This window comes from Castor canadensis, chromosome 13, assembly GCF_047511655.1.
Source record: "Castor canadensis chromosome 13, mCasCan1.hap1v2, whole genome shotgun sequence".
Taxonomy (NCBI): domain Eukaryota; kingdom Metazoa; phylum Chordata; class Mammalia; order Rodentia; family Castoridae; genus Castor; species Castor canadensis.
Genome location: NC_133398.1, coordinates 109,498,167 through 109,516,522, shown reverse-complemented (window position 1 = coordinate 109,516,522; position 18,356 = coordinate 109,498,167). Strand labels below are relative to the sequence as shown.

Here is an 18,356-nt window from a genome sequence, read left to right as displayed (position 1 = left end):
ACTGTCAAATTATTTTCAGAGATTTCCCCTCCAACAGAGAAAACTCCACCTACCTAAAATAACCTCCCTTTACTAGAGTCATTACTGTGGCAGTAATAAAAGGCTTTCTTTTATAGAACTTGCTGTGGACTCCGTGAATTCAGACCAACCCAAAGGCCTGTTCTTCTCTGAAAGTATCATAATGACTTCCTATATACACTCGCGCATTTAAGTCACAGTCTTTTAATTTTGTCTTGAATAAACCCTGAACTATTTACAGTGCTAATTTCTTAGGGACCCTCCTTATTTTTTTTCTTTTGTATTTGTCCAAAGAATCTCCTTCCGTTCTTTGATTCCATGGGAAGCCCACTACTGAGGGAGAAAAACATCATTTGCCCTGTAATCTTTTTAAAACTAGAAAGCTGTTAGTTATGTGTGGTGGTTCTTGCCTGTAATTCCAGCACTTGGGAACCTGAGGCAGGAGGACCTTGAGTTTGAGGCCAGTGTGGGCCACACCTGCAATCCTGGCTACTTGGGAGGCCAAGATCGGGAAGATCAAAGCTCTTCCGTCTCCTCCTCCTCCATCTCCTCTTTCCCCATCTCCTCCTCCCCATCTCCTCTTTCCCCATCTCCTCCTCCCCATCTCCTCCTCCTCCCCATCTCCTCCTCCTCCTCCTCTCTTTCTTTCTTCTTCTTTTCTTCTTCTCCTCCTCCCCCTTCCCCTGCCCCTTCTCCTTCTTCTTTCTCCTCCTTCTCCTCCTTCTTTCTACTACTTCCTTTTTTTCCTCAATACTGGGGTACTCAGAGCTTCACACTTGCTAGGCAGGTACTCTAACACTTGAGCCACTCTGCCAACCCTTTTTTGTGTTGGGTTTTTTGATAGGGTCTCCAGAACGATTTGCCCAGGCTGGCTTCAAACCACGATCCTCCTGATCTCTGCTTCCTGAGTAGCTAGGACCACAACCTGCCAACACCTTGATCTTGGACTTCCAGCCTTCAGGACTGTGAGAAAATTAATGTCTGTTTAAATCTCTAGCCTGTGGTATTTTGTATGGCAGCCAGAGTGAACTGATACAGTCTCCATCCATGCATCCATGAATCCCCTGCCCCCTCAGCATCCTGCTTCCTTTGGATGGAGCTGGACTAGGCATCCATCCATCCACCCATCCATCCATCCGTCCACCCACCATCCATCCATCCATCCGTCCACCCACCATCCATCCATCCATCCACCCATCCATCCATCCGTCCACCCACCATCCATCCATCCATCCACCCATGCTTCCATCCACCCGTCCACCCGTCCATCCATCCACCCGTCCACCTGGGCCTGGCGGGAGGCACGCACCCTTCCCCCGCGGCAGGCAGCGACGCCCAGAGTCTGGGCCGGACGATGCACTCCAGAGCGCGGCTCCCCAGCGCATCTCAGAGCCGAGGCCTCCCGGGACCGCTCCCCGCCGCTTGGCAGGCTATGGGATCGCGGAAATTCCGGCGCGTCCGCCGCTGCCACCTGGACCCTATGCGCCAGCAGCGGCTTCCCCGGGAACTTCCTTCAGCCCCAGGATCACGCCGGTGAGGTGGGGGGGCGGAGCGCGGCCGCGTCCTGAGGTGACTCGCGGGGTGGCAGAGCGCAGGGCCCCAACCCCGCCCCCACCCCCGGGATCGGACTGAGCTGGGGGAGTGGGGGGTGCGCGGCGGCTGGGCTGGGGGAGCGGGAGGGGGGCGGGGGGGCGCGCGGGGCGGGGCCAGGGCGGGTGCGCGGCGGCGTCGGCGGCAGCAGTATGAGGCATGCGCTCGGGGTCCCGGTCGCGAGGAGGAGGATGTGGCGCGCAAAGGGGAAGTGGGTGCCGGATACAAGCTGGGAGGTAAGAACCGGAGCGCGAGGGCCGGGAGGGGCGGCGCGGCAGATGGCGGGACTCGGCCCCGCCGGACATCCCGGGCATCGAAGGCGCCGAGCGGGGGCGCGGCGGACGGGCGCCCTGGCCAGGGTGAGGGCCGGTAAGGTGGGAGCGAGGAGCGCGGCCGCGTCTTGAGGTGACTCGAGGGGTGGCGGAGCGCGGCGCCCCACACCCCCCAACCCCCGGGGACGGGCTGGGCTGGGGGAGCGGGGGTGGGGGCGGGGGGGCGCGGGGCAGGGCCAGGGCGGGTGCGCGGCGGCTGGGCTGGGGGGGCGGGGTGGGGGGGAGGCGCGGGTGGGGGGGAGGCGCGGGTGGGGGGAGGCGCGGGTGGGGGGGCGCGGGGCGGGGCCAGGGCGGGTGCGCGGCGGCTGGGCTGGGGGGGGAGGCGCGGGGGGGGGGCGCGGGGCGGGGCCAGGGCGGGTGCGCGGCGGCGTCGGCGGCGTCGGCGGCGTCGGCGGCGTCGGCGGCGTCGGCGGCGTCGGCGGCGTCGGCGGCGTCGGCGGCGTCGGCGGCGTCGGCGGCGTCGGCGGCGTCGGCGGCGTCGGCGGCGGCGGCGGCGGCGGCGGCGGCGGCGGCGGCAGGAGCGGCAGGAGCGGCGGCAGCAGTAGGAGGCGTGCGCTAGGGGTCCCGGTCGCGAGAAGGACGAGGAGGATGTGGCGCGCGAAGGCGAAGTGGCTGCCGAAAACAAGCTGGGAGGTAAGAGCTGGAGCGCGAGGGCCGGCGCGGCAGACGGCGGGACTTGGCCCCGCCGGACATCTCGGGCATGGGCGGCGCCGGGCGGGCGCCCCGGCAGGGGAGAGGGCCGGTGAGGTGAGGGGGTGGAGCGTGGCCGGGTCCTGAGGGTGACTTGTGGGGTGGCGGAGCGCGAGGCCCCACACCCCCGGGGACGGGCTGGGCTGGGGGAGCGGGGGGCGTGCGGGGCCGGGGCGCGGCCAGGGCGGGTGCGCGGCGGCGTCGGCAGCAGTGGCAGCAGTAGGAGGCGTGCGCTCGGGGTTCAGGTCTGGAGAAGGGGCCGGGCTGAGCGAGGAGGAGGCATCCCAGCTGCTCCTGAGCCCTTGACAGCAGGGGTCCCCCGCGCCAGTCTGTGTTGGGGCCGCGGGAATCTCTTTATTTACATTACATCATAAGGTAAAATCATTTTTTCTGTCTCAAGTAAAAATTTCATTATTTCCTTGGGTCATTGAGGTCTCCTTGTTACTTTAAGAATAATTTAAAATCAGGTGTAATGTGATGCCAGGCAGTCTTCTCCTGTAACTCTTATCATGTGCTCTTTTTTGGGTGGGGGGATGCGGGTAGGTACTGGAGTTTGCACTCAGGCCTTCACACTGGCACTTACTGCTTCAGCCATGTCTCCAGCCCTGAATCCTGTGCTCTTTTTTGACTGATAGGCCATGTCGTGGGAGAAAGATTTAAGATTGAGATGGCAATTATGTCCTGCTTATTTAGAGACACACCAACAGTGTTTTTAAAAATGTTACTTGTAACATTAATAATATGAAAGATCTGTGGTTAGTAGTTATGCTTGTTTGTGCCATACACATGTGTATCAGTTTTTCTTTACCCTTCTCCCTTCTTTCTTTCTGTGCAAGGAAAGTTTTTTTTAAATCACCTTAACTAAGTGACTTTGGTGATTTAACATCCCAAAAGATCCACAGTTTCTTCATATACTACTCTAACCTCTTCTGGGAGCCCAACCATGATGTAAGCATTTTCATTCATGAATTTGATGATTCCACATCACTTTTTTTACTTTGTATACTGAGCTATTTCCTGGCATGTACACACACCAGTTTACCATTAGCCTATAAAGCAACGATAAAAGGTAGAACAAAAGATAAGTCTGGAGTTATTTTAATAGTGTTGGAGTTGCTCATACTGATTTGCATCAATGCAGTTTGGATAAGGTTCCTAGCCAAATAAATTGAAATCTAAAAACAGCTTAATTATCTCATGATTTTTGTGGATTGAATTGTGTTGTGAACATATTGACACAAAATTTTTGTTCTCTCTGCAAGTTCAGAATGCTCTGCTATATAGCTCTTTTGTTATAAAGTAGTATTTCTCTTATGATTTGGTTGAAATGTAGAATTCTGCGTTATTTCAGAAAGGTTAGGCCTGGAATTTAAATTATGTTCTACTCAAATTATTTTTGGAATGAATTTGTGTTTTTCTGAGCATTCTGTTACTCTTGAAACATTTTAAATAACTTTATTATTTTATATGTTAAAATATTTTATATTTTAAATAAACTCAATTATTATGGAACTGGCGTAACATCCCTTGTGTTGGAGTCAGATTTCAGCTCTCTTAGATTGTATTCTCATGTAGCTGTGGACTCCAGCTCTTCCTCCAGGAAGGTCAATGCTTGTAATTTAGTACTGTGTGAGAACAGTTCTTAAAGAAATATTTGGAGTTTTCCTCTGTAGGACCAAGTTGGAGGCTGGGCCTTTGGCCCATGGCATCTTTCAAGCCTCCTGTGGTTGACGAATGGTGAGCTGTAAAAAAAGTTCTTTTTCTTTGCTTTCTTAGGGTTTTCTGACTTTTTGGGATACTTAGTTGCCAAGAACATTTAGAATAAAATGAGTTGCATTTAGGAAGTACGATTTTAGCTCAGTTGTAATTCATGGTTCGAGTAGATGATTGAAAGTGAAACCATTTTGATTGATACCCTATGTTTCTCCCTCTTTTCCTCTCCCCCCTCTCTCATGCTGGGTATTGAACCCCTGCTCTCACAAATGTCTCATGCTAGAGATGATTTTTTTTAAAGCCTGGTGACAACTCACAGATTGTCACCTATCCTTAAATGATAGGAGAACTAAATGAAACTAGAGCTTCATGTTCCTTTAGGTTGAACTGAGTTGTTTGATGGGGAACAGAGATGAGTAGTCAGAGATGAGTGGTAGATGAACTAAGAGGTAGAAAATAAAGCAAGCTCGTGGTTATGCATTTGAAGACTTAAGTGGCATTTGTTATTTTTCCTAAGAACCAGATAGCTTTGTTATTTAAATATATATAAGGAGGAATCTATTTGTAAGTAATTGTTTTGTTGTTGTTTTGGGGATTGAACCCAAGGCCTTGTGGATGTTGGGCAAGTGTGTTCTACCACTGAACCAACCCCCAACCCCTATTTGTAAGTAATATTGAAGAAATGAATAGTTCTTTTTAAAAACTTTCTAATTTTTAATACTGTGTACTTCTGTAGGATTTATGAAAAGTTGGGGACTGTGATGATTAGTTTTCCCAGTGTTTGGAAAAATGATATATATAGTGTCAGCATTGTTGTTTTTGTCTTAACCTAAAGGAAGCAGTGATAGGTTAGTCCTCTGGCCATGAAGGCTTTAAGTTTTTCAGAGTCTTTTAGAACAAGTCCTTTTTGACTCCTGTCTAGTGCTTTTATCCTTCAGTAGCTGGGACTGCTGGCCACAGGACTCAGGGTCCCAGCTAGCAATGCATTTTTTGCTGTCCTTTCTCAAGCCACTTCTGTGGACTGGGAGGTAGAAGCTGTTCTCTCTCTAGCCTACCCACCTTCTCCTTCTTACCAGGCAGTACTTCTTCTTTCATCACTTTTTTTGCAGTACTAGAGATTGAACCCAGGACCTACGCACGTGCTCTATGACTGAGTTATACCTCCAGCTTTTTTGGTTTTGATTTGTTCTTGACACAGAGTCTCTCTTCTACCTTTGCGCTGACTTACCTTCAGCTTAACTATTCCCCTCTCCTGTCTCCTGAGCAGCTAGGATTACAGGTATGAACCACCATGCCTGGCTTCTCCTTTTTGATTCTAGCCCAGCTTTTCATTCACCTCTATGGAATGAGTTAGTATTGATGTTGAGAAGATTCATGTGTTGGATAACGTATTGTTCTAGAAATGACCTCTAAAGTTCTTTTCATCATGGTAAGAAAATATAGGGATTTCACTTAATTGTTGCTTTGCTGATACTCAGCTGTTCTGTGTAACGGTTTGTTTTCCTTTTGGGTACTTGCTCCAGGTCTAGAACAAATATGTAAGTTCAAGCCATATAAGAAGAGTTTGAGCTTCTGCCTTTGTAGTGCCTCCTTTCTAGTGTACTTAGAAGGCTAATTTTTTACATCTGACTTTACCACACTGTGAATATTATGTTAAGGAATATAAAAACGTTAAGGATTTTTGGTTTTTTGCGGTGCGGGGGCTTGAACTCAGGGCCTTCACTTTGAGCCACTCCACCAGCCTGATTTTTGTGAAGGGTTTTTCGAGCTAGGATCTTGTGAACTATTTGCTTGGGCTGGCTTTGAACCTTGATCCTCCTGATGTCTGCCTCCTGAGTAGCTAGGATTACAGGCATGAGCCACCAGCACCTGGCTATTGTTAAGGTTTTTTAAAGAATATGCTCAACATAAAATGTTCATTCTTCCTTGTTATTCTCTAAGATTTCAGGTCGAGGGCTCATAGTTTTGGAAAACAGACAAGTAATACATGATTACAGATGAAAAAGTATCTGCTAACCACAAACCTTTTATGTTCAAGTTAGTATTTATATTCATTTAGGTGTATTTTTGGAGTGGATTGATATAACTTATTAAAATGTATTGATTGCCAGTAATTTAGTAAATGCTCTTCCTGTTAAGAAACTCATGTGGATTGGGGAGTTGCTGTGGGTCCACTCTAATCAAAATACAGAATCTTTACTTGAGCATAGTCCCTGGGCTGCTATTGGCCTGGCTATTTGAGGAGGCCTTGGCATCATTCATTTTTGAAAGTTTCTTATTTAAAGATTCAGAGGGGCACACAAAGTTCCTGGTGTCTGGTAAACACTCCCTGCCTTATTCTTTCTCTCTCTGTGCTGATTGAGTCATTTGCTTTGACAAAGCTTCGATGGAGGTTTCTTCCACATTTAGTTTTATTGATGGAGGCTGTTGTGCTAAAAAGAAAGCTGTAACATGTGGAAAGGTGGTGAGTGGGTACTCAGAGCTTTTGAAGTACTTGTCTTTCTTCCTAGGGGTCCTCTAGAAATTGATCATAGATTACTTGGCCAAATTTAAAACCCAGGAATTTATTGCAGGCATTGTGGGTGGGAAGGAACATCAGTCTTTCTGTACTGAATTTAATTATTCTAAATATGACCCATTGCTGCTTGTATGAGTGCCTTCTGATGCAACTATGGTGATAGCGATGACCTCTCTAACAGCGCTGAATATCCTTGACAGCTTGCATCTGTCCTCTTCAAGTATTTTTAGTCTGTCTTGCCTCTGTGGCTGTGTCTGGAAGAACTGAGGATGGATTGAACTGCTCTGGGGCTGCTCCAAGTTGTGGCGGACGCTCTTTGCTACTGTCTTCACCATCCTACCACAGTCCTGCCCTGATGAGGCTCCTTGCCTTTGTCATTTGGTGGATTAACAGAGACAGAACCATTTGTTAGTAAAAGTAAAAAGTCATGATTATCAGAACGCTTTTTAAAATAAAGTATGGCTAGTGTTGATGGTGCCTAACAGTGTGAAAGTACTCACAGCCACTAAGCTGTATGGGGATCAAAAATGACTAAAATGCTTAATTTTATGTTCAGTATATTCTGCCACTATTAAAAAAATTAAAACTTCAAATGGATTTGAATGAAAAATGGAAGTACTTTCATTACCCCAGGATTGAAGACTGCCTTAAATAAGTCATCAAAAATCACACTCATCTCACATACACACACACACACACACACACTCACATACACACACAAAAAAAATCACAACAACAACAAAATAAGCTAATAAATGATGGTAATCAGACCCTGAGATTCATCTATACAGAAAGTGATTTTTAGGTCAGACTCCAATATTTGCAGTATTTATATTTGTAAGGAGGATTGACTGGTTTGTCTGAGGTTCATGGTGGACAGTTGGAAACAGTTTGTTTGGGGTTGTTGTCTGGGATGGTAAGCTGGCCCCACTTGAAATAAGAGTAGTTTGGATTGCAAGGATCACAGGTCACTAGGTTAGGTCAGATAGAGGCAGTATCAGTCTAAGGGCAGAATCAGTCTCAGCTTCCAGGACAGACACTAGAAGGGCAGTGGGATAGTCTGGGAACTGTCCCTGGAGTCTGGATGTTCTTGCTAGAGACGCCTTGGGCTGAGCTGGGATCTCTCCTGGAATGCCAAGACTCCTGTTTCTGCTATTCCCTTCCATTTCTCCTTGCCAGTGGGCTTTCTCCAGTAGTTTCCTTGCTTAAGTTGCGTGCACGTGTGGCCCACTGTGGTTGCAGTCATGGCCCATCCATGTCTTGACTCTAGTTCTAGTACTCACTATCGTCTGACTTCACCTTCTGTGGCTCTCTCAGCTGGATACTTTGTTTTCGTAGACCAGGTGTTCATCGCAGTGGAAGGTTGACTAGGATCAGTGGCCTGCTGATCATTTAGAGGAGTCAGAGTGAGAAGAGATTGTGTGAGAAGGGGCTGTAGCAGAGGCCCTGGCACCTTAAACTGTCTCCATTAAGCAGTAGAAAAGAATAGATATTGACTCCAAATGGGTTTCTTCTGTTCGGTTGCTGTAGTGATTAAACTTTTTGCAGAGAAAATGTTCACTGTAGCTACAGATAGGAGACCAAGCATCCTGAGTAGCCTCTGTATGTGAGTGTGTGTGTGCACGTGTGGGCATGTGTGTCTGTAATAAATCGCTGGTGGGTGGTGTTAACTGTCCCAAAGCTTGCACTTTGAACAGTGGCAACTCAGGATGCCCCAGAATGCAGTGTCTGTGTAGTCTTTCCTCTGAGGAGGTTCTCAGGTAGAATAAGGAGGTTTGGGGGATGCCAGTAACATCTGAGGTATCATAGTTCAGATGTTTGGGTGGGCCTTTTCCCCCTTCCACTAATCATAGGGCCATAAGATTAAAAGATTAGAAGGGTGCATCCTTAGAAAGAAAGAGAAATGTTGCCCTTAGAGTGGTTTGGGAGGAAGAGCACAGAAAGCAGCCTCTGTTTAAGCATCTGACACCTGTATACACCCTTATAATGGGCTTTTCTTCATATATCTTCCCTGTCTGTAATCTCTTGTTTTTCATGAATTCTCACAGTACAAGGAAGAAACAGAAGGAGAAAGTAGGAGTAGATGGCAGGTTGAAGCCTCTGAAACAACAGTTGTTTGGAGGTACTCTGTAAAAGGCTGAGAGCCTGAGCAACATTGAACTATTTGGATTTATAGTGGCTTAGTAATTGATGTTTCACAGTGATGACCTTGAATATATGGTATTCAGAAAAGCAACGCCTAGTATTATATCTGCTTAACAAAAGAGGAAAGTATATAATGTTTTAGTAAAACATAATCACCAAAGTAGTTTTAGTAGTTTAAGAATTTGAGTCCCTTTTTCTTTTTGGTGGTACTGGGGTTTGAACTCAGGACCTCATGCTTGCAAAACAGGTGCTGTATTACTTGAGCCCTCCATCAGCTTAATTTCTATTTCAGTAACAACTTTTTAAAGATATAATTCATATACCACAACAGAGGTGTAACATTTGAATATCTTTAAAAATTCAGTGGTTTTTAGTATATTTATGCAGCTTTCATCACTATCTAATTCTGCAACATTTTCATCACTCCAAAAAAGAAAATCTGTATTTATTAACAGTCACTCTCCATTCTCCCCTCCCCCAGGCAATTACTAATCTCCATTCTGTCTGTATGGATTTGCTTATTCTGGACATTTCATATAAATGGAATACTACAGTGTTTTTTTGTAACTGACTTATTTCTGTTGGTATGATGACTAACTTATTTCTGTTGGTATAATATTTTCAAGGTTCATCTGTGTTATAGCATGTATCATTACTTCATTTCTTTTTTTTTTGCAGAACGGGGGTTTGAACTCAGTGCCTTGCACTTGCTAGATAGGCACTCTACCACTTGAGCCGTGCCTTCATCTCTTACTTCATTCCTTTTATGGCCAAATAATACCCTTTTGTAAGGATATCATTCACTGGTTCATGGGCATTTGAGTTATGCTGCCATCTGACCATTTTGAGAAATGCTGCTATGAGCGTTAAGTTTTTGTGTAGACATGTTTTCATTCTCTTGGGTAACATAATGAGTGAAATTGTAGCAATATATGATACAGATAATACTTTTTTTTTGTGGTATTAGAAATTGAATCCAGGGCCTCATGCTGGCCAGGCAAGCTCTCAACCACTTGAGCTATGCCCTAACTTTTTTGTTTGCGAGATAGGATATTGCTAACTTGGCCCAGGCTGGTCTTGAACTTGTAGTTCTCCTATCTCTTGTCTCCTGAGTAGCTGGGCATATAGCAGCATATTACCATGCCTAGCTCTATGCTTAACTTTTTTTTTTCCTTTTTGATCATGCTGGGTTTGAACCCAGGGCCTTGGACTTGCTAGGGTTGAGTCACAACCCCACCCCTTTTTGTTTTAGTAAATTTTGAGGTAGAGTCGATTTGTGTCTGGGCCAGCCTGGACCACGATCCTCCTGTTTCCCTGTATAGGGGTGACAGGTATATGCCACTACTTCCAACCATTGGTAGATACAGGGTCTTGGGAACTTTTTTGCCTGGATTGGCCTCAAGCTGCAGTCCTCCTGATCTTTGTCACCTGAGTTTCTAGGATTATAGGCTTCAGCTACCATGACCAGTTTAAACTTGATTTTTTAAGGAACTGACAAATTGCTTTGCTAAATGACTGCCTTGCATTATATTCCTGCTAGCAAAGTATGAAGGTTCCAATTTCTCTGCGTCTTTACTAACACTTATTATTGTCCATTCTTGTGGATGAGAAATGGTCTTTCATTGGATTTTGATTTTGTTTTTTTTGTTGTTGTTGTTGTTGTTGTACTGGCGTTTGAACTTAGGGCCTTATGCTTGCTACGCAGGTACTCCTACTGCTTGTTCCACTCTGCCATCCCTTTTTTGTGGTCTTTTTTTCCAGATAGGGTCTCCAGAACTACTTTGGCCGGGGCTGGCTTTGAACTGTGATTCACCTGATCCTTGTCTTCTGGAGTACCTAGGATTACAGGTGTGAGCCACCATTGATTTGCATTGTTTTTTGGCTGTTTGTATGCCTGCTTTGTAGAAATATCTGTTCAATTTCATGTCTGTTGTTGAGTCAAGTCAATTACTGTTTTGTTGCTGAGTTGTAAGAGTTTTTTAAAAAAATTATTGTGTATATCATTATCAAGTAAACAATTTGCAAATATCTTCTTCCATTTTTGGGGTGCCTTTTCACTTTCTTGATAGTTTCTGTTTAAGTGCGGAAGTTTTAAATTTAAGTCCTATTTAACTTAAGTTGCTTAAGTTTTTGATGTCATAATTCAGAAGCCACTGCCTATTTCAAAGCCATGAAACTTTACACCTGTCTTCTATGAGTTTTATAGTTTTAGCTCTTTCTTCCATTTAGGTCTCTAGTTCACTTTTGAGTTAATTTTTGTATATGGTGTGAGGTTGGCTTTCAACTTTGTCTTTTGTGTATAGAGAGCTGTTTTTAGTGACATTTATTGAAATAAGACCATTATTTCCTCATTGAAGTGTCTTGCTACCCTTGTTGAAAATCAAGTGACTATAAATGTGTGGGCTTATTTCTGGAGTCTTAGTTCTATTTAGTTGACCTATATGTATTTATCCTTCTGCCATTACCACACTTTTAATTGTTGTAGCTTTGTAGTAAGGTTTGTTTTTTGAGACAGGTCTCACCACAAAGCACAGATTGACCTGGAACTGATTGCAGTCCTCCTTCCTCAGTGCTGGTATTACAGGTATGCACTACCACATCTAGCTATAGTGAATTTCAAAATCAAGAACTGCCAGGCCTCCTTCCTCCAACTCTTCTTTATTTTCGAGGTTGCTTTGGCTATTCGAGGTTTCTTACATTTCCATTTGAGTATTAAGATTGTTAATTTCTACAAAAAGGCAACTGGAATTGTTAAATCTGTGTATCTATTTAGGGAGTTAAAGTCCTTTCTTGGGGATCTGCTATATGCTTAAGAACTCTTGGCTAGCTCAAGCACTCTTGCCTCAGCAACATAACATGCTTTAATTTATTGACACAGTAGGCTGACTTGGTGAAACACTGTAGGTCACTTTTAGGCTGGAACTCTACTTTTCAAGTTCTAAGAGAGCTTGTAGGATGGTTTCTTGTAGTATGTGTTCTTTTGATGTGAAAATTTCCTGATGCCTTGCCTGTATAGGATAAAAAGTATTCTGGTTAACACACATTCCAGTTACTAGGAATTAGCAGATTACATATTAAATATTTAATTATCAGAGTTAAAACATGTTACAATAAAACCACGATACTGAAATTTATATAAGTTTTATTGTTGGATGCATTAGAAGATACTTTGGAATCTTGTACTGCAGGGGCCATGTGATCATCAGTTGTTATTATACTTTTGAGTTAGTTCACTTTCTGAACAAGTAATAGCAAAGTGCCTATTTGTGCCAGTCCCAGGGAAGGACAGACTCAGCTCCTGCACTCATGGAGCTAACAGGAGGAAGACTAACATTAATCAAGATGCCATGTGAATTCCAAGTAGAATACAGTGCTATGAATGTGAGTGCATTGGATCGTAAATGGATTTGACTAGTCTGAGTTTGGGGACACTTTCTGAGCAGAACTCTGGAGGAACATGGAGATTGATTGAGGAAAGAATTAGGGGAAGAAATTCCAGGTAATCAGGTGAGCTGGTTAGTGGGATATGTGGAGATGACGGGGTTGTTTTGGCTGTGTAGCTTTTGGGAAAAAGTATGTGAAGACCTAATTTGTCTTTGCTTTACTCTGTCCCTGGAAGAAATTACCTACTGTTTCTGAGCTTGCTTACTTACGTTAAAAAACTTACATAGCAGTTTTTATTTAGAGATAATTATATGAAAACACAAAGAAATCCAGGCTTCTGATTGTTTTCATATAATTCAAAAGTAATTATTTCTTTGTGACCTTCCATGATTGTCCTCTTGCAAATACAGTTCTGGCAAATTGAAACTTTATCTGATCATTTTTCGTAGTCTGACATTAGGATTTACTTCATTAACTATGTACTCCAGAAGCCTGTAGAGATAAAAGTCTGTAGGGGAGCAGGTGAGGATGTAACTGACTCAAGCAGTTCATAATACTGTCGTAGGGCATTTGGAGGAACTGGGAAGACTTCCTGGTGGAGGTAGACTTTGGCCTGGAATCATTGATAGGTCAACATGATGGTTGGAGGAGAAAAATCAAGCAGAGGAAATGGAGAAAAGGCAAAACCAGGAGAGGTGGTGGTGGTGGCTGTGGCTGGAATTCATGGTGCATATGGGTAGATAGTCCTGAAATAGTAGTAGTGACTAGGAGCTTAGGAAGTCTCACTGAGGAGCCTGGGTTTTATTCTGTGCTCTGGGAGAGGCATTTATTTATTTATTTATTTATTTATTTTCAGAGGAGTGGAATTGATTGGATTGTCAGTTCTTCTTTCAGATGCTAATATGGACCACCTTCTGACCTCTTTAATCTCCTCTCCACTCTGCACAGACACCATATTAAATAATCTGGATTCTGATTGTGCCAGGATCTCATTCTTCCTCATGGCTATAGGCTTTGTACCTTGTTCTTGCCTTGATTTAGAAGTTACACCTTCCTCTAGAATGCAGTACACATCTCACACATGTGCTTTCTGACTCTGTGCCCTGGGTTTCAGCTTAGATTAGACTTGTCTCTTTCCAGATTGGATTGAGGACCCTTTCTCTGTGTCCTCAGTCATAGCATTCTATGGTTTTCCTGGCTGTAGCATTGGAAGTGCTTGTTCTCATTCTTCCTCAATTAGATGCATGTTTGTAGATGTCAGAGACTTGAGGCTTGGACTTAGAAAATGCTTGTACGTTAAGTGAATGAATGAGTAAGCAAATAGGAAGGACTGGAGTTAGGAAAATCACTCCTGGCAAGAATTGTCTGTAGTAAGAATTATCTGGGTTGAAGAAAGAACTTGTATGGCTGAGGGTGGGTGGGGGTGTGTATGTGTGTGTGTGTATGTGTGTGTTTTGTCATTTTGTCAATTTGATAGTGACTTGGAGGGACAAGGAATAGAGATAGGGTAGATGATTCTTCCAAGAATTTGGTAGTATATGCAGATTACTGGTGGAAACGATAGGGAAATTACTGATGTTCAAGGTGAGAAACAAAGTCACATGCTGGTGTATCTATTGGGCTATGAGTTTATTAGATTACCAACTGATGTTATAACAAGTGACTGCAATTTTAGTGGCTTAAAATAGCACATGTTTATTGTTTCAGGGTTTTCATGGGTTAGGAGTTCAGAATGGCATGGCCAGTCTGCAGCCTCCCAGCCCCAGCAGCCACAGTCCAGGTGTTGGCCAGGACTGGGCTCTCATGAGAAGGCTCAGCTAGGGAAGAATCTGCTTCTAAGCTTCTGCATGTGGGTCTTTCCCACATGGCAGCTTACTTCATCAGAGCTACAAAGGAGAGTCAGCTAGCAAGATAGAAGTAATTGAGAGCCCATCATCACCTTTGCCACATTTTGCTGGTGGGAAGCAAGTCTAGTCACGTAGAGGGGGAGGGGATTGCACAAAGGTATTAACATTGGGGATGGGGTTTATGGTAGGTGTATATCATGAAGTTTGTCTACCACGGTAGGGAGGGACAATGTGACTAGGAGACATTAGGGCAGTTCCTCAGATGGAAGCCCTGTAGAATGGAAAGATGGAAGCTTTCAGTAAGGGACATTTTGGAAGTGAAGAAGTTCTAGGAGAAGGTTAAGATGTGGCCTTGAGATGACCTTCTCAGGCAGCTTTCTTGGCTCTCTCCCTTCATCCCCATCTAGGGGCATAGGTGCCTTTTCATGTCTTCTCTCCTGTTTATAAATTATCATACTGTCTTATACCTGCCACTGATAAACCCATCTACCTTGCTAAAATAAAATTATTTACCAGAGGTTCCTGGCCATTGGAGGGGTCTGCTTTTATGAGGTTGTTGAGGATGAAATGAAGTGATCCATTTGGGAGTATTTTATCTGAGGTAATGTGATATGCAAACTAAAGGTATTAAATATGCAACCTTTTCTCCCTGTAGTAAGTAGAATGCATGAAATTTAAGTTATATTTTCCTTTTTAACTTGGGTTCATGTTATATATGTTATTGAACTGGGCTTTGTTTAATACCGTGATATTTTCAGGGTCTTTTGAGTGGAGTGTTGCTTTTATGATAAGTGATCCCAAACTGCTGTACCTTTCAAGGTCTTGTGTTCAGTTTTTACTGTTTAAAAAAAACCTGTCTTTGCTATTCCTTGTCACTCTTTTGCTTCTGCTTCTATGTCAGTTTTTAGCTCTCTTTCTTCTGGTTTGTTGCCTCTGATCTTCTGTGGGCTTGGCAGCCTGATAATTAAGCTTGTTAGAACTGTGAGTAGTTTAATAGTAACTATGCTAGGAATGTGGGTCAGAGAGCCTCTTCTTGCAGTAAAGTAGGTGAGCTGGTGTGCGTGGACTTTATAAAAATCTCTTGGCCTTTCGAGTGTGTCCTGGCTTCCTTCCTAGTTCTAGCTGTGTTTGGATTAAGAGAGGCCCAGATAGCTGAGTTCCATTCAGGGACATGTGGCTGCCATTTTCTCGGTATACGCCTCAACGCTCTGTTATGAGAAACTGTGTCATTCCTGCTTTAGCTTTGATGAGGTTTCAGTTTTTTGAACAGTAGTGATAGGTGACGGGTGGTCTGGTTCATGGACCAAAAACTGTTTGAGAAGCACAGAAAATCTTCTTTAGACAAGATCAATATCCAGGCATGCACAGCAGTGTCTGTGCCACTGCCTCAGTGCCTTTAGGAAGTCCACCTCCCAGGTTACATTACAGATAATCTGTGCTGCTCCTCAGTATGTCCATTGGCTTTAGCTTTCTGCCAGAGCAACCTGAGTACTTTCTTTGTGGAGCAGCATTTCTGAGTTCCTAGGGAGTGAGTCCTGCGTTCTTGTGAAAATAATAGCTCAGAACAGTATGGGGAGCCTGGTCTGGGGCCCTGGCCAAATGCCCGGCCCTGCCTTGGCATCCTCTTTTCTAGAGCAGGCATAATGTCTTGTACCTTTTAGGATGAAAAAATTTTATGTAAGAAAATGATTGTCGTATGTATGCAGTATTAGATGAAAGACCTAGTTTGTTGGGTTGGTTCTGTTGGTATTTTATCTTCGAGTAGTTAAAAATGGTTAGCATTACTACTAAAGTACTACTGAGAAATATAATTCTCAGTCTTACATAGTTTTTTTTTCTGAATATGTTCTAGAATATGTATATTTGTACAAATGGGGATATTTATTAAGGGCTGTCTGATTACTTTCAGACTGTTGAGTATACTTGCTTCCTGGCCAAATTAAATGTATGAAAATTCTGCCATATACCGTCACCTTAATCTCCTTCTTTCACAGTATATGGCAGATGGACTTCATATACCTATATGAAACAGAACTAAGAAACTGCTTGCAGTTGCTTTAAGTGGGGTGGGGAGGAGGTTGAAGAGGGAGAGACAATGGGGGCAGTGTAACTAACGTAGGATATAAGTCTCATTGGAGTTGTCACTACGAATCCCCCCTGTATAATGACTATATCCAAATAAAAATTTATTTAAAAAATTTATGAAAATTCTAATGCCACCATGATTCATAACAGGAAAGATTTTTTAAACTTCTGAAATCACTTTAAATATACTTCATATGGATCTCTGGTAATAGTGACTCAAGTAATCTTATTTTTCAGGCCATAAATCAGGTTTGATTTATAGGGCTAGTTCCTGCAAGCTGCTTAGACTCACAATTATTTTGTGGGCTGTTGTAGCCACTTGTTTGCTTTTGAACTCAACTCTAGGTGTTGAACTTTATTTGAGAGCCTAAAATGACCTGTGCCTCAGTTCCCTTAGAGGCTAGCATTTCCTTGTTTTATTGTACCTGCCCAAGTGGAGTGTGGAAAGAGTAATAGTATAGTAGCATGTGTGTGTGTGTGTGTGTGTGTGTGTGTGCATGTGCTATAGTTATACTATAAAAATTTACTGTAAAAAGAGCTTTTGGGAGGTACAAGATTTGAACTCAGGGCCTTGTGCTTTCTAGGCTAGCATTCTACCACTTAAGCCATATCTCCAGCTGTTTTTGCTCTGGTTATTTTTGAGGTAGGATCTTGTTTTTTATCCAAGATGGCCTGGACTGCAACTCTCCTATTTGAAATTTCCCACTGTAGCTGGGATGAGAGATGTGCACTATCATGCCCACCCTTTTGAGATGAGGTCTCACTGACCTGAAACCACCTTCTTTTTGATCTCAGCCTCCTGTATAGCTTGGGATGATAGGTGTGTGCCACTGCTCCCAGCTGTTGGTTGAGATGGGGTCTCATGAACTATTTGCCTGGACTGGCCTGGACCTATATTCTGCTGATCTCAACCTTCCAAGTGGCTAGGATTATGGTTATGAACTATTGGTGGCTGGCCAAAACATGTCTTTTGACAGACCTTGTACTTTCTTATTTAGCAGACTTGTGCTGTAGCCAAAATTTTAGTATTTGTGAAAACTATTGCGCACCCCCCACACACATTCTTCCTTAGTTGGCCTAAAGTAACTTTACTTATATTGCCTGAATTCTTTTTTTTTTTTTACAGGTCATTATTTTATTTTATATTTTCCTACAGCCCCTCACCTACCACCCAGTCTCTCTTATCCTATGAAAGGTCTACTTCTACCAGTCTGAATAATCAATGCAGCAGGCAGGCAGCTTGTTTCTTTTTTTTAATAACGGGAACAAAACACATCTAAAACCGAAGCTTCTGGAAGAACTACTTACTCTTGCCAGTCTTGTACCTCTCCTCGAACTTGACTTTGGCCTCCCATCTGGCTTTGTGTTTAAGAGCTGGGTCTCTAAAGACATCCTTATTGACAACAGTCTTGTCCAAGGGGATGTCCACAGAGTACCTTGTGGGCATAAGGTGATTGTAGTTATAAACTTTCACGAAAGACTTTATCTTTGACCTCTTGGCGATTTTCTTCTTGCCCATTGCAGCTGTCACTTTGCGGGGATATCAGTCAATTCCAGCCACCAGAGCATGGCTGTAGGGGTGATCTGAGGTGCCATCATCAGTGTTCTCCACGATGACGGCTTTGCGTCCGAAGTAGCGTCCGGCTAGGACCAGCACCACTTTCCTGGGTTACATGAATTTGCCCATTTCGACAGCAACCAGAAGTCCCACAGCAAAAAGGGTGCCTGAATTCTTGAATGAGTAAAAGAATATGACTCCTTCCAAAAAATTCACAGCATTGCTGGACTGAGACTTGATGGCTACTGATTCTTAGGGGCAGGAGCACTGAGGCACAGGATCTCAGAGTGATTGTCTTGGGGACCAGAGGATAGGAAGCAACAGGGCAGTATTACCAGAGGAGAACTGTGCTTAAGGGACAAACGGCCTTTGGTAAATCCCAGGGCAGGAGATGGGACTACCTTTTTTTACTTTCTGTGAACTTTAAGAATGCCATTCATCCATAAATGCAACAAATGTTTGAGCTTCTGTTATGT

General features: G+C 44.0%; 1 protein-coding gene and 1 pseudogene across 1 annotated transcript in view; one reads left to right on the top strand and one right to left on the bottom strand.

The window, feature by feature from the left end:
* Positions 1–1,886: 1,886 nt before the first annotated feature.
* LOC141415489 (uncharacterized) overlaps positions 1,887–18,356 on the top strand; it is a 95,563-nt gene continuing 79,093 nt past the window's right edge. Inside the window, exons 1-3 of the mRNA XM_074052204.1 lie at positions 1,887–1,977; positions 2,263–2,573; positions 10,768–10,854. Of these exons, the coding sequence (XP_073908305.1) occupies positions 1,887–1,977; positions 2,263–2,573; positions 10,768–10,854 (489 nt within the window). The remainder of the gene's footprint in view (positions 1,978–2,262; positions 2,574–10,767; positions 10,855–18,356) is intronic.
* LOC141415703 (large ribosomal subunit protein eL27-like) lies at positions 17,440–18,009 on the bottom strand (annotated as a pseudogene).